General features: G+C 35.1%; 2 protein-coding genes across 7 annotated transcripts in view; one reads left to right on the top strand and one right to left on the bottom strand.

The window, feature by feature from the left end:
- Positions 1-12,502, bottom strand: part of LOC126773154 (probable 39S ribosomal protein L23, mitochondrial) — a 176,580-nt gene that overhangs the window by 144,595 nt on the left and 19,483 nt on the right. The gene's annotated exons all lie outside the window — the stretch shown is intronic.
- LOC126773139 (uncharacterized) overlaps positions 1-12,502 on the top strand; it is a 44,398-nt gene that overhangs the window by 27,413 nt on the left and 4,483 nt on the right. For all 6 annotated transcript variants that reach the window (XM_050493763.1, XM_050493765.1, XM_050493768.1 and 3 more), the window contains 12 exons: positions 2,193-2,384; positions 2,636-2,771; positions 2,857-8,746; positions 8,823-9,016; positions 9,099-9,237; positions 9,471-9,636; positions 10,050-10,206; positions 10,712-10,812; positions 10,965-11,315; positions 11,460-11,793; positions 11,961-12,190; positions 12,281-12,380. In XM_050493763.1, coding sequence (XP_050349720.1) covers positions 2,193-2,384; positions 2,636-2,771; positions 2,857-8,746; positions 8,823-9,016; positions 9,099-9,237; positions 9,471-9,636; positions 10,050-10,206; positions 10,712-10,812; positions 10,965-11,315; positions 11,460-11,793; positions 11,961-12,190; positions 12,281-12,380 — 7,990 coding nt within the window. The remainder of the gene's footprint in view (positions 1-2,192; positions 2,385-2,635; positions 2,772-2,856; positions 8,747-8,822; positions 9,017-9,098; positions 9,238-9,470; positions 9,637-10,049; positions 10,207-10,711; positions 10,813-10,964; positions 11,316-11,459; positions 11,794-11,960; positions 12,191-12,280; positions 12,381-12,502) is intronic.

The following is a 12,502-nucleotide window of genomic DNA, read 5'->3' as shown; positions in this document are numbered from 1 at the left end:
GCACCGTTACACTATTGTCGATTCAAACGTGAGACGTTTCATATAAATTTAATTTTTTTCTGACTATGATTGCCAGGTATTCATTGATGTAGGTATTAGTTATTTTTATTTTACAATTTTTTAACCCATCGTAAAGAGTTTTAGGTGTCTATGTGTCCATTTGTCGCATCGTAGCTAAAATATGTTGAGTAAATAATTAAAATATATCATACCGTAAGACATATTTAGATATTTACAAAATGTTGCGCTTTATTAATAATTTTGAGAGTCACCAGTAGTTGTGCTTCTATGAACCATATTATCTATAATGAATTGGAGAATTTCTATAGTTAGACACGTTAATCTCAGGACTTCAGTCCGATTTGTGTAAATCTTTTTGCGTTACATAGCGTTTACGGGCGAAGGTTATTAGCGACATGACTTCATGCTGCGACCACAAGAGGTGGATCAATGACCGTAAACGGGAACCAATTTGGTAAACTAGAGGAAAGTACTCTTTATGTATCATCATCAGGAACGGATAATCGACTCTACTTAATGCGTATATTGGGTGCACATAACGATTAAAAAACATATCTGATTTTTTTATTGTTTTTATCATGACCATTCTTGCTCATTTTTTATTATTAAAAAAAAAAACGCATCGTATCTCTATTCAAATGACACAAGGACGCTATTGTTTGCTTAATTACAAAATCATGTTATTAAATTGATACTTACATATTCGATCAATCATTTATAACAGATCATAATAATATGATAAAAAGTAGATACTAAGTTAAGTATCTACTATCTGCAATATTATTGACATATTGATGGAGACAATTTATATGATAGAAAAATAATTATAAAATATAGAAAATATTAGAACTGTTTTTACAATTTGTGTAAAAAACGTGCTGTGTTAACATGGGGTAGTTCAGGGTGTTTGATATGCGAGCCGTGATAAGACCACCGGCCACACGACACTTCAACCCCTTGCATTGCGAGGGCTGCTTGCCCTTCCGCCTTATTGATTAGTGCCCTTCATACATCACCTTATTGCTCAACAATTCTTACAAATAAGTTATTATTAACTTATCGTTAGATACATTATTAGCTGCGATTGATATAGCTTGTCTACTCAAGGTTTGATTTACGGTGAAGGTTTGAATATACTAATAATAACTGCTTTATGAATCACATTTGTAGCTGTATTTTATTTTGTTAGTGATAAATTCGTCGTGAATTCATTATTCTGAATCATAGGTAATCAGATCATTATTAGATACTGAACTTCAAAAAATCATAAACCATTATAATTAAGTACGCCGAAAATTAATTGCAAGAACGATGACAGATAAGCCGCGTTAGACAAGTCAAATAATGGAAGCGTGCTGTAAATCCCTTGCTTTCATTGTGTTATCGAAAGTCGTGAGTTGTACATTCGTTCTTCAGAAACTAACTGGAAAGGGAAAAACAACTTGGTGTTATATGCAGTATTATCGTATATATTTATTGGCACATATACGACTACTTTCCACTAATCGCGCACGACCGGCGCGAACGCGCAAACTAAACATCGATATTTTCGGTCATACACGATGAACTAAACTGCAAATAAAACGAATTTCAAGCAATATACAGGAAATGTATGAATGGTCGTTAGATTTAATGCACTGTTTGTGTAGCCTGTTACGAATGTAAAGGTGCAGTATTGCGGCCAGTGAGAGCCCTTGCGAAACAACTGTTGGTACTAGTTACGCTAAATCAATCTTGCCGAGCTAATGGCACCTCTCGCTCAAAGTGATTATTGTCGTTAAACTCTGCAATTGCTTCAGCATTCTTAGCAAGTACGAAGCTATCTCAACGAATATTATGTCTCTGGTTATAAATTATCTCTTTGGAAAAGTTATCATATGAAAATTTTTGTTGGAATTATTTATTTCTTTTAATTTATGCTACAACATGTGTACAAAATGTTGTTTTTTTGTCGAAAGAGTTAATAATCCATGCTTATGACTGTATGTTTCGTTGAATCGATGATTAAATATGTCTAGATAGAAAAACGATAAAAACGCCAACAAATGTTCTTTGGAAATTGTTAAAACTAGTGATACGGACCTTTTTTTGGTTGTATGTTAACAATAACAGTAGTTTGAAAGTAATCTTAAATAGTTTAATTAAAATATTTACAGTTAAATTATTTACAGTTTGCGTCATCAGCGGCAGAGAGCGGTGCATGCGGTAGTAGTACGTCATCATCGACTTCGTCATCGTCATCGTCGTCGTCCTCATCCTCATCATCATCTTCTGATTCCGACACTGCGGATGCTGCTGGTGGCTCTGCAAACACGTCGCCGGATGATTCCAACGCTGCTCTTGCTGCCGCTTGCCAATTGCAGGTAAGCATGATTTGTAAAATGTTAACCTCATAATTTTAATATCAATTACAAGTTACATCCTCATAAACACTTAATGTTTTCTTTACTTTAAAAAAACAAATATCCCACAAATTGGTATTTCAAAATTTATTTACAGTACCGAAGATAATTGTAGCCATCAAATAATATTTTTTTATTAAATGTTTTTCTTTTTTAGTAATCTAGGCTATGCTATTATAAACTCATCCGATAATCCGAAATATATTCCATAGGTCATCGACGATGCGGACCTTGCGGAACTATTTCCAGAACAAACATCGAGCGCGCCGGCGCAACAGTCCAATTTCTCGACCTTCTCTGTTCATAACGCTGCACCCGAAAACGATGACAAATCTATTGCAGATAATGGTGAGTCAAATCAAGGTAATATATCATTTGAATAACTGAACATCAAACGTCAAGTATTACTGTTGATTTTTATTTTATTTTACAGGTGATGGTTCAAGTAGTGAAATGGAGTTAACACCACAACTAGTAACAGCTGCAATACAAAGGGCAACTGCAGATTCATCAGGTTCAGAAAATGAGTGTTCAAATTCGGATACTGTCCATCAGAGCACTTCACATTACGCGTCTAGTTTACTACAACAGTTTGTCGCGCAGACACAGCTATTAAGTAGTACAGTTCCATTAACCACCATAAATACTGCAGCAACTCCGTCATTACCGTGTGGTATAACATCAAACTCTATTGAAGGGGTCGGGACGATCAGTGATTGTGTCCTGGGCCAAATAAATAATTTGTCGGAAATTCCTCCAATTTCTTCAAACTATTTGAATAACACGCAGCATTTGAGTCCGCAGCAAACAGAAGAGCTTTCTCAAATAAACAAAGCCCTTGACGACATAACTTCCGTCACAGAATCTGTAGTGTTAACAATACCAAGTGCTTCAAGTCTGGACGATTGTGTAGATAATAACGACTTTATGAATTTAGATATAACATCGGGTGGTTCAGAACTTGGTAGTTCAAGTGACCTTTTAAAAAGTTCACCTATAACAGTTGTTGGTGCTGACACAAGCTCGGTCAGTCAAATTGAGTCTCAAAAACTAGATACAATTAGTACAAACTCTGTTGAATCTCAGGAAGATGTTAAAAATATAATTATTGAATCTAGAAGGAAAAGAGGACGCCCCCGTAAAGTAAGAAAAGTGGACGAATATGAGAGCAAAGGTACTGAATCTCAAAAACAAGTTAAAGCTAAGGTTAATGTAATTAACGACTTTCATAATAATAATGATCCGCCAAATGTTTCTCCTGATTCTGGAATTCTATCTAACCATAACTCACCAACACATTCACCATTGCGAAGACACGATATTGATGAGAATAATAGTAGGCATAGTCGAAAGTCCACTCATAAAGAAAATAATATCGGCGAGCGAAAAAGTGCACGCTCTAAATCAAAAACAAGAAGCCGAACGCACAATAGGTCTGATTCAAGCGATTGCGATTTCCAGAAAAAGCGATTAGAAAATGAAATTAAACAAATAAAAACTGAGGCACCCTCTCCTATTCCGCTTAAACAAGAGCAAAATAAATTTGAAAAAAGTAAAAAAAATGATCACAAACTCGATATAGCAGCCTTAGATAGGATGTTATATGCTACTGATAGAGTTTTATATCCGCCAAGAAAGAAAGTCGGCAGAAAACCACAAAATAAAGCAAAAAGTACAAAAACCACACCAAAAACTTTAAGAGATAAAAATCAATTCGATTCAGCTGATAGTGATGATGATTCATTACCTTCTAATAGATCTGTGTTATCTGGTGTTTACGCAAAAAGGAAAGAAGTAAATAGCAAACTGGCTAATTTACCTAAAACTAACAAAAATAATAAAGCGATAAATAATTCATGGAGAGATCATCAAAGTGAAAATGAAGCGGCTGCTGATGACCCGCTTGACCCGACCTGGAAGCAAATTGACCTCAATCCCAAATATAAAGATATTCTTTCGGGTTATAAAAGTGACCACGAATTCAAACCGTATAAAAGTTGTAGTAGATTAATAGAATCAGGCTATAAAAGTGATTATGGTTGCAGATCAGGTTATAAAAGTGACTGCTATCGATCTGGTTATAAAAGCGATCATAAATCCGGGTACAAAAGTGATAAATCTGGTTATAAAACTGATTATAGTGTCCGAAGTATGCGAAGACGGATGCGGAAGTTGAAAAAAACGCGCTCCGTCAGAAACAGATCCTACTATAAATATCAAAAGCATTTTATATCTGATAAAGAAATCTTAGTACTGTCAAATAAAACTTTTAGTAGTCTTACTTTGGGTCACAGCTCCAGCGATTCAGAATGTGAGACTTACTTACGAAAACCAAACGCTAGCCCGAAATATGTTAGTGTCTGCACAAAATATCCGTTACCATCGAAATATAACTATGGCTTTACAAAGAATAATCAAAAGCACGTACTAAGACTCAATTCTTCGGATCCATTTGCACCCGGCCCTGTGTTTAGTGGCTTGCAGAGGCCAGTTACTACATATAATATTTTTAAAGTGAGTCATAATAACAATAACACCTTATTGAAATCCCCTTCAAAGACCCGTTATACTGGGAGCCCTTTGCCGTCGCTGAAACCGGTTTTTACTCATAAATTTGGTGTATCACCAATATGCGTTGGTACTAAATTGTCTAGCGCAAAAAAAGAAGACAGCTTAAGACATTTTACTAGAACACTTTCTCCAAAAAATCGTAAGCAAGTAAAAAAAGATTCCCCGAATGCAAAACGAGAAAATATTACAAAATCGTTGCCCAGTTGTTTTGAAAAAGCTAAAAATACCTACATTCCAAATAAATCATTGTCGAGAAATGTTTTCTTGAATTTTAAAAAGCCGCATATAAAACCCACGTATAACATAAAAAAACATAGAAGAACAGTTGTATTAGCACCTCCAAAAATAAATTTGAAACAAACAGAAAGACCATCTAGAATAACCATTAAAACTGAAAGTAAACATCACAGGCATCGTAGCAAGAGGAGACATCGCTCAAGATCGGTTTCTAGGTGCCGTGAATCTTATACAAATCGAAATTCTGTGGATTCAGTTGATCAAAAATTTAGTCAAGATATGGACAGCTTAATATCAAATTTTATAAAACTATGTCAAATTGCTCCCAAATTCATGACAAATATTTCACAAATTCCTCAAAAGGCAGCAGAAAAAGAAAAGTCAACAGATCTAGCTCCAACAAAAGTAATAAAAAGAGCTTCAAAGAAAAGAAAAACATCAGATAATCAGGAAATTGTTACTCCAACATCAAAGCGAAGACATAAAAAACAATTAACTGAATCTCAAAATAAAGGTAAAGATACAAATGAACATAAGTTACCTTTGAAAAAGAGACATTATCATATAAATTCTTCTACAAGTAACTCATTAAGTCTGAGTTTAGTAACAGCTGAATTTGATGAAAATTCCAAGACCGATCTCACTTCAGATAAATTTTTGTGCACTGAAACTGATTGTATGGGAGATATACATAATAATATAACAGAAGAATCTTCCAAACAAAAGTCAATAGCAGAAAAAGGAAAAAAAAGTAGTGATAATTCTAAAAATGCTGTAAACAGTACTCAAGACTCAAAAACTCAGAATTGTGAATCTTCTCCTAAAGCGTTGAAGTCGAACATTAATGCAGGAGAATTAACTTCTAAAGATGATGATACAACTGATACTAGTACTAGTCAGCCATCACTTTCTAACAATATTGATGATGATCTGACTATACAAAAACCAACAGCGGAACAGTCAGAACTGTCTAAAAAAATTTATGAAACATCAGAAAAACTTAAAGCCGTTCACAAGATGGTTCATGACTTGGAAAAGTCCTTACCAAAGTCTAAAGATGGCGAAACTAAAGCAGAGTCTTCAAAAGCTGAACCTCATAGAATATCATCACCTAGATCAGAAAAAAGATTGTCGCCAATGCGTAACTCAGCTCCTATTGCGACACCAAAAAAGCGTCATAGACTAGAAGTTGATAAAGTTATATCACATTCAAGCTTAGATCAAGTTGTGCAGTCATTATCTAAAAAATTATCTGAAGAAAAATCTGTAAATACTAATGTTTCTAAGGATATCAATCAAAACACGTCCAAAGAAGACAGCAAAGAATCTGAAAAGTTGACGGAATTATCCACATATCAGAATAATTTGTCTAATACAACAACTATAGATCCACTTAAAAGTATGTCAGCGCGTTCTTTATATAAAAGTTCAATTCCACCTGCCCAGAAATCTGAAATTATGACACGTAAAAAAAATAGACTCGAGGGTTTGACAAGTAATTTAGTATCAAAAATAAATCCAAGCGCAGCGACTAAAGTCTTAGACACGCTTTTAAATAATAATATAAGAAAATCGATTGAATCTCGAATTCTAGAAAAGGAGAAAAACAGTTATGATGGTGTCACCAAATTATGTGAAGAAAAAAATAAGGGCAAGGAGTCTCCGCAAATTAACACTAGAGCTAGTGTAATTAAATCACCCGTATCTAAAGGAAAAGTTTTAGAAACCAAAAAAACAAAAACAACAGAAGCTACTGTGGAACAATCTGTTGTTGTTAATGTTGATAATCCCACGGGTATATTTGAACCCTCAGTTGATTTAGAAGATCAAATACCAAAGTCCTCAATTTGCGTTAGTGTTTTTGTAGACAGTGCTAAGAGTAGAAATAAAGCCAAAGGAATGGATGTTAAAAGTTCAAATGCATTGTTGGAATCAATAGACACCGAGGCAGAAATACCTCTCGCGTTAATATCTGAAACGCCTGACCCTATAATCAGGCCGAAGCGAGGCGAGTCTATTGCAGCAGTTTTATCTGATAAAATCCAAGAGACAGCTAGTGGTCATAATTTACGTCAAACTAAAAGAAATCTGAATAGTGAAAATGAAGATACAAATGATAAGAAAAAGAAAAAGACATCTAATAATCTAATAAGAGAAAGCAAATTAGTACTACCGACAAAAGTAATAGTTCCCAAAATAACATCAGAGAAAATATCTATTATGGATTCTGTCAAAAAGTCAGGCTTAACTACCAAAACTTCTGAAAGTAAGGACTTAGTAGATAACAAAATTGCAGAGACTAAGAAAAGGACACGAAGACGTAAAGCTATTAATAGAACTGGCTTTCCTAGCGTTAAAAAGAAGAAGAAGAAAATAGAACCTAGCAGTGCATTAAATATGTGTTCCGATAATTTTACGTCAGAAGACACTGATCATTCTGCATTTGAAAGAGTACCTAAAGATGGTGAAGCTATGAGTAGTTTTCTCGAACGAACGACGGTAAAGAAACCAGAGTTAAAAATTGTTCTCAATAAAGATGAGCTACCGAAACAAGGTAGATTGACAGTTGTTGCTCTAGAAAAATTACAAGGAAAGGATGTTCTGCCAGATAATAATAAAGTTCCATCTACAGACAAGAAAACTAGCGAGAAAAGGATTGGAAGTTCATCAATTTTAAGAGCCCCTGCTTTGCAACTTAAACAAAGTAAGAGCGACAAAGAAATAAAAAATCACATCAATAAATGGGAAGTGCTCAGTGAAAGTGATAGTATCCCATCATTAACTAGTTCTTTAGGGAACGACCCAGAAGACAGTATCCCATTAAGCTTATTGAATTTGAAGGCTGACAAAAATACTTGTCGTCTAGATAATTTAGAAAGATTGAAAAGAAAAACAAGGGCGATGTCGCCATCACATGAAATAGAGGAAATATTTTCAAAGCGGAAAAATGTCGAAAAATCTACCAAAGTTGGCTTGAGACCAAAATCTAGTTTGGCCATTTTGTATCCTAGTGAACGCCGACTTACTAGGAGTTCTGATAATACAGCTGATGATGTGAAAACGGGGACCAAAAAGGTGGAACGCAAGAAATCGACCCTAGAAAATATTTCAGAAAAAGGTGCAAAGCCAATGAGCATAGCTAACAGGCGAAAATCAAGGTCTTGCACGACTAGTAAAAAAACTCACGAAATACATTCCAGCTCACGTGAGAGTTCATTAGATACAGTAATTAGTCGCAGAATAACATCTAAATCTCGTGAACCTTCCTTAGATACCCTTCATGATCATGATGAAAATGATCCATTACCATTAAATGAAAAGGAAATTGACTTTGAGAAAAGTATCGACGTGCTTTCTAAGAGCATTATTTGTAAAAAACGGGTGGCTTCATCGCGAGACGAGAGTCCAGTTAATGGTGTCGATGGTCGAGAAAAACCTGTTGTATCCAAAAAAAACCCTCGTTTGAGAAAAAAGTTTTTGGTAGCTGGCTTGTTTTCAGATTATTACAAAGAAGAGTAAGTTTTTTGAAGCAATATTGTTGTAATTAATAAAAATTTTTTGCCTTATTAATCTTAATATTTTTTGTTTCAGCCCAAAACCAGATGGAAAAGGAAAGAATCTAGTGACTCAAACAGAATTTCCACCAGGTTTGCTAGCACCACCGCCATATTGCGAACGTTGGGTGCGCCGTACACCACAATATTTTACTCTACCTTATGACATCTGGTGGGAACAACATTATAATCAACCAGTACCATCTTGGAACTATAAAAAGATTCGCACAAGTTAGTATACATCATAGAATCGTCTGTAAGCACATTATGTTACCAGAGGTTGTTTAATATTTTACAATTATTAAAATTTCAGACGTTTATTACGACGTGAAACCCTCAGCAGAAGAGTGCGAGAGTGTGGCTTGCAATTGCGCGCAATCGTCGGGATGTAACGAAGATTGCATTAACAGACTCGTGTTCTCCGAATGTTCGCCGCAATTATGTCCTTGCGGGTATATATTATTTTTATTGACTATAATTATATTACGCACTAGTAATATTTGTTTGACTTCAAACCGGTTTTTAAGTGGATTTTACCTTGTTCATGGAAAATATAGTTAAACGTATCTTTTGTTATGACAATTAAAAACACTTAAAAAGTAATGGTTTTTGATAATTATTATGTGCTGTAAAAATGTAACGAGAACGTAATAATATTTAATATCTTAATATCATTTCATTTCAGTGATAAATGTAAAAATCAGCGAATACAACGTCACGAATGGGCATTGGGCTTGGAGAAGTTCATGACAGAGAACAAAGGCTGGGGCGTGCGCACCAAACACATGATAAAGTCCGGAGACTTCATACTCGAGTACGTCGGTGAGGTCGTCTCTGATAAGGAATTTAAGGTAGGATTTACAATATTTACATGAGATAACATAATTATCTTATCATATAAACAAAATAAACTTGGTAATTCTTTCAAAATATGACTATACATTTTTAATTAACTCGACTTATTCTAATAACTAACACGAAATAAAATAAAATGCTTAGAAATGCTTTTTTGTTGATAAATGTAAAAAAATAACTCATAATATTTGAGACTACAATGTTTTTAGATTGTTTAAAATATTGTTCCTTTTTATTTTTAACCTATTGAACACAATACCTGACATTTATGCAGACTAATTAGGATTCATTTGAGTTAATATTGGATTTTTAAGTAAACAAACGTATGTACCGTGTGAGGATTTATTGGCAACTGAACTATACAAAAGCAATCCAAACAATACGAATTAAAATATATATCAACTAATAGGAGCGCATGGCAACTCGCTACGCTCGTGACACGCATCACTACTGTCTGCACCTGGACGGAGGGCTCGTCATCGACGGACACCGCATGGGCGGCGACGGACGCTTCGTCAACCACTCCTGCAGACCCAACTGCGAGATGCAAAAGTGGACTGCTAACGGTAAGTGACGATAATAACGATAATGTTTTATTGCATGCACTTAGTAGACCAATTGACCTAAATGCAATCCTGCCAGAATATATTTTACTTATTCTATTGATGAATACATTATAACCATTTAAAAAATATAGCCCAATATATCTTACCTTGGTCAGCATTTTACTGGTAAAGCTTTGTGCAAGCTCGTCTGGGCTCCCAGTCATCAGATATTCTACCGCAAAATAGCAATATTTGGTATTGTTGTGTTCCGGTTTTAAGGGTGAGTGAGCCAGTGTAATTACAGGCACAAGGGACATACCATATTAGTTCCCAAGGTTGGTGGCGCATTGGTGATGTAAGCGATGATTATCATTTCTTACATGCCAATGTCTATGGGTGTTGGTGACCATTTACCATCAGGTGGCCCATATGCTCGTCCTCCTTCCTATACTATAAAAAAAGCATGTTTATTGTTTATCGTAAAATATGGTACGCACAGAAAGTAATTTCTTAACATTGTTTACAGGTACATTTAGAATGGCTTTGTTTGCACTTCGCGATATAGATCCAGATGAGGAATTAACTTACGACTACAATTTTTCACTATTCAATCCTGCTGTTGGTCAGGTAGGCACTTTAAATAGTTATTTATTTATTTTAATCGTAATAAGTGCGCACCATTTTTTGGAAATAATATTAGAGTAAGAATGTAATCTATACATATCTTCTATTAAATTGATAGATGTGATATGATAATTAATGTGATGCAAAATTTTTAGCCTTGCAAATGCGACTCAGAAGACTGTCGTGGCGTTATTGGTGGCAAATCTCAAAGAATCACTAAGCAACCGCTTAAAACACAATCGAGAACACCATCTAATGCCTCCAACCAATCAAACAATTCGAACGGCAATCAACCACGAGTAGGCCGGCCAAGGAAAGCTGTGAAATGCAATAAAAAGTCAGAACAGCAGAGCGTCTCTGCTTGCGATATTAAGAACATGACGATATTGAAATACCAGCAACATTTAAACAAGTTGTGGCAGGAACCGCAAATGAAGCCTCTAACGGCAAAGGAGAAGACTTTAGTCAAAGAACGACACTGTTTCCTGTTCAGAAACTTGGAAAATGTGGGTTATTTATTAGTAATAAAACAAGTACTTATCAAGGTCTACAAAAAAAGCTTTTTATATAATAGTAATATCTATATATATAAAAATGTATTAATTAATTGTATCTTTATAATTATCACCATGGTATGAAAAAATCCTCAGGTTCGGCGCATCCGAGAACGCCTGTCGCTGCCGATACCTCCCTCCCCGCCGCCGGTCGCGGACGCCCCGGCCGCGCCGCCGGCCGCACAATCGCCGTCCGTGCAGCCCCCGCCAGCGGCGCCCAGCGCACCCGTCGTCACCAACGTTAATCCCCTCGCTCTACCCGACACCATGAATCCGACAGTGTTTCTCAAGAGATTGCAGACCTTGCGTGCATCAAAAGAGGAAAATGTGAAAGAACTGGCGCGTCTAGAAAATGACTCTACGCTTGATGTAAAAACTCGGCTGGGAAGAGTTTTCAAAGCCTTGTACAGCTCTGTCGTGGCAGTGAAAGGTTGTAAATTGTCAAATAATTAATTGATACAAAAAAAAAGTATAGTTATCACACAATTTAGTAAAAATAAGCGAATTCGCTTAAATAAATTGTGTGATAACTATACTTTTTTTAGCACAGTTTATATACTTTTTATTAAATTTAAATAACAATTATTATTTTTCTAGATGATGAAGATAAATCTATCTGCGCACTTCTGATGAAACTAAAGCTTAGTCAATCCAAGACTGATACAGGATACACACAAGATTTGAGCACAATAAAAAATAATATAGAAAGTGGTCAGTATGAAACAGTGGCGCAGTTTGATGCAGACATGAATGGCTTTTTCTCCAGCGTCATACGTGAACATGGAAGATTTACTGCTTTGGGTACAGCTGCTACACAGCTTAAAAAGGTAACGTTTTAAATGAATACAACTTAATATCAAAGAAATATTTAAATAGAGAATAAAATCGTCATCATCAAGTCCTTAATTTTTTTTAAGGTTTATAATGCAACGAAATCAGACTTCGCAGAGTATTTAACCAAAATTCTTGGGCCCAACGAATCTCTACCAACTGGTTTTATACAAAAGACAAAACCCGGTAAGATAATAATATTTACTTAATAAGTTTAATTAATCATCGTGCTATCGATAAGATGGTAATTATTAAAAAATGAATGAAAGTCAAATTAAAGTGTTATCTACTACATCAAAGAAGTCCCT

This window comes from Nymphalis io, chromosome 14, assembly GCF_905147045.1.
Source record: "Nymphalis io chromosome 14, ilAglIoxx1.1, whole genome shotgun sequence".
In the NCBI taxonomy this organism is placed as follows: domain Eukaryota; kingdom Metazoa; phylum Arthropoda; class Insecta; order Lepidoptera; family Nymphalidae; genus Nymphalis; species Nymphalis io.
Note: the sequence above shows the minus strand (reverse complement) of the source record. Positions and strands in the feature narration are given on the sequence as shown.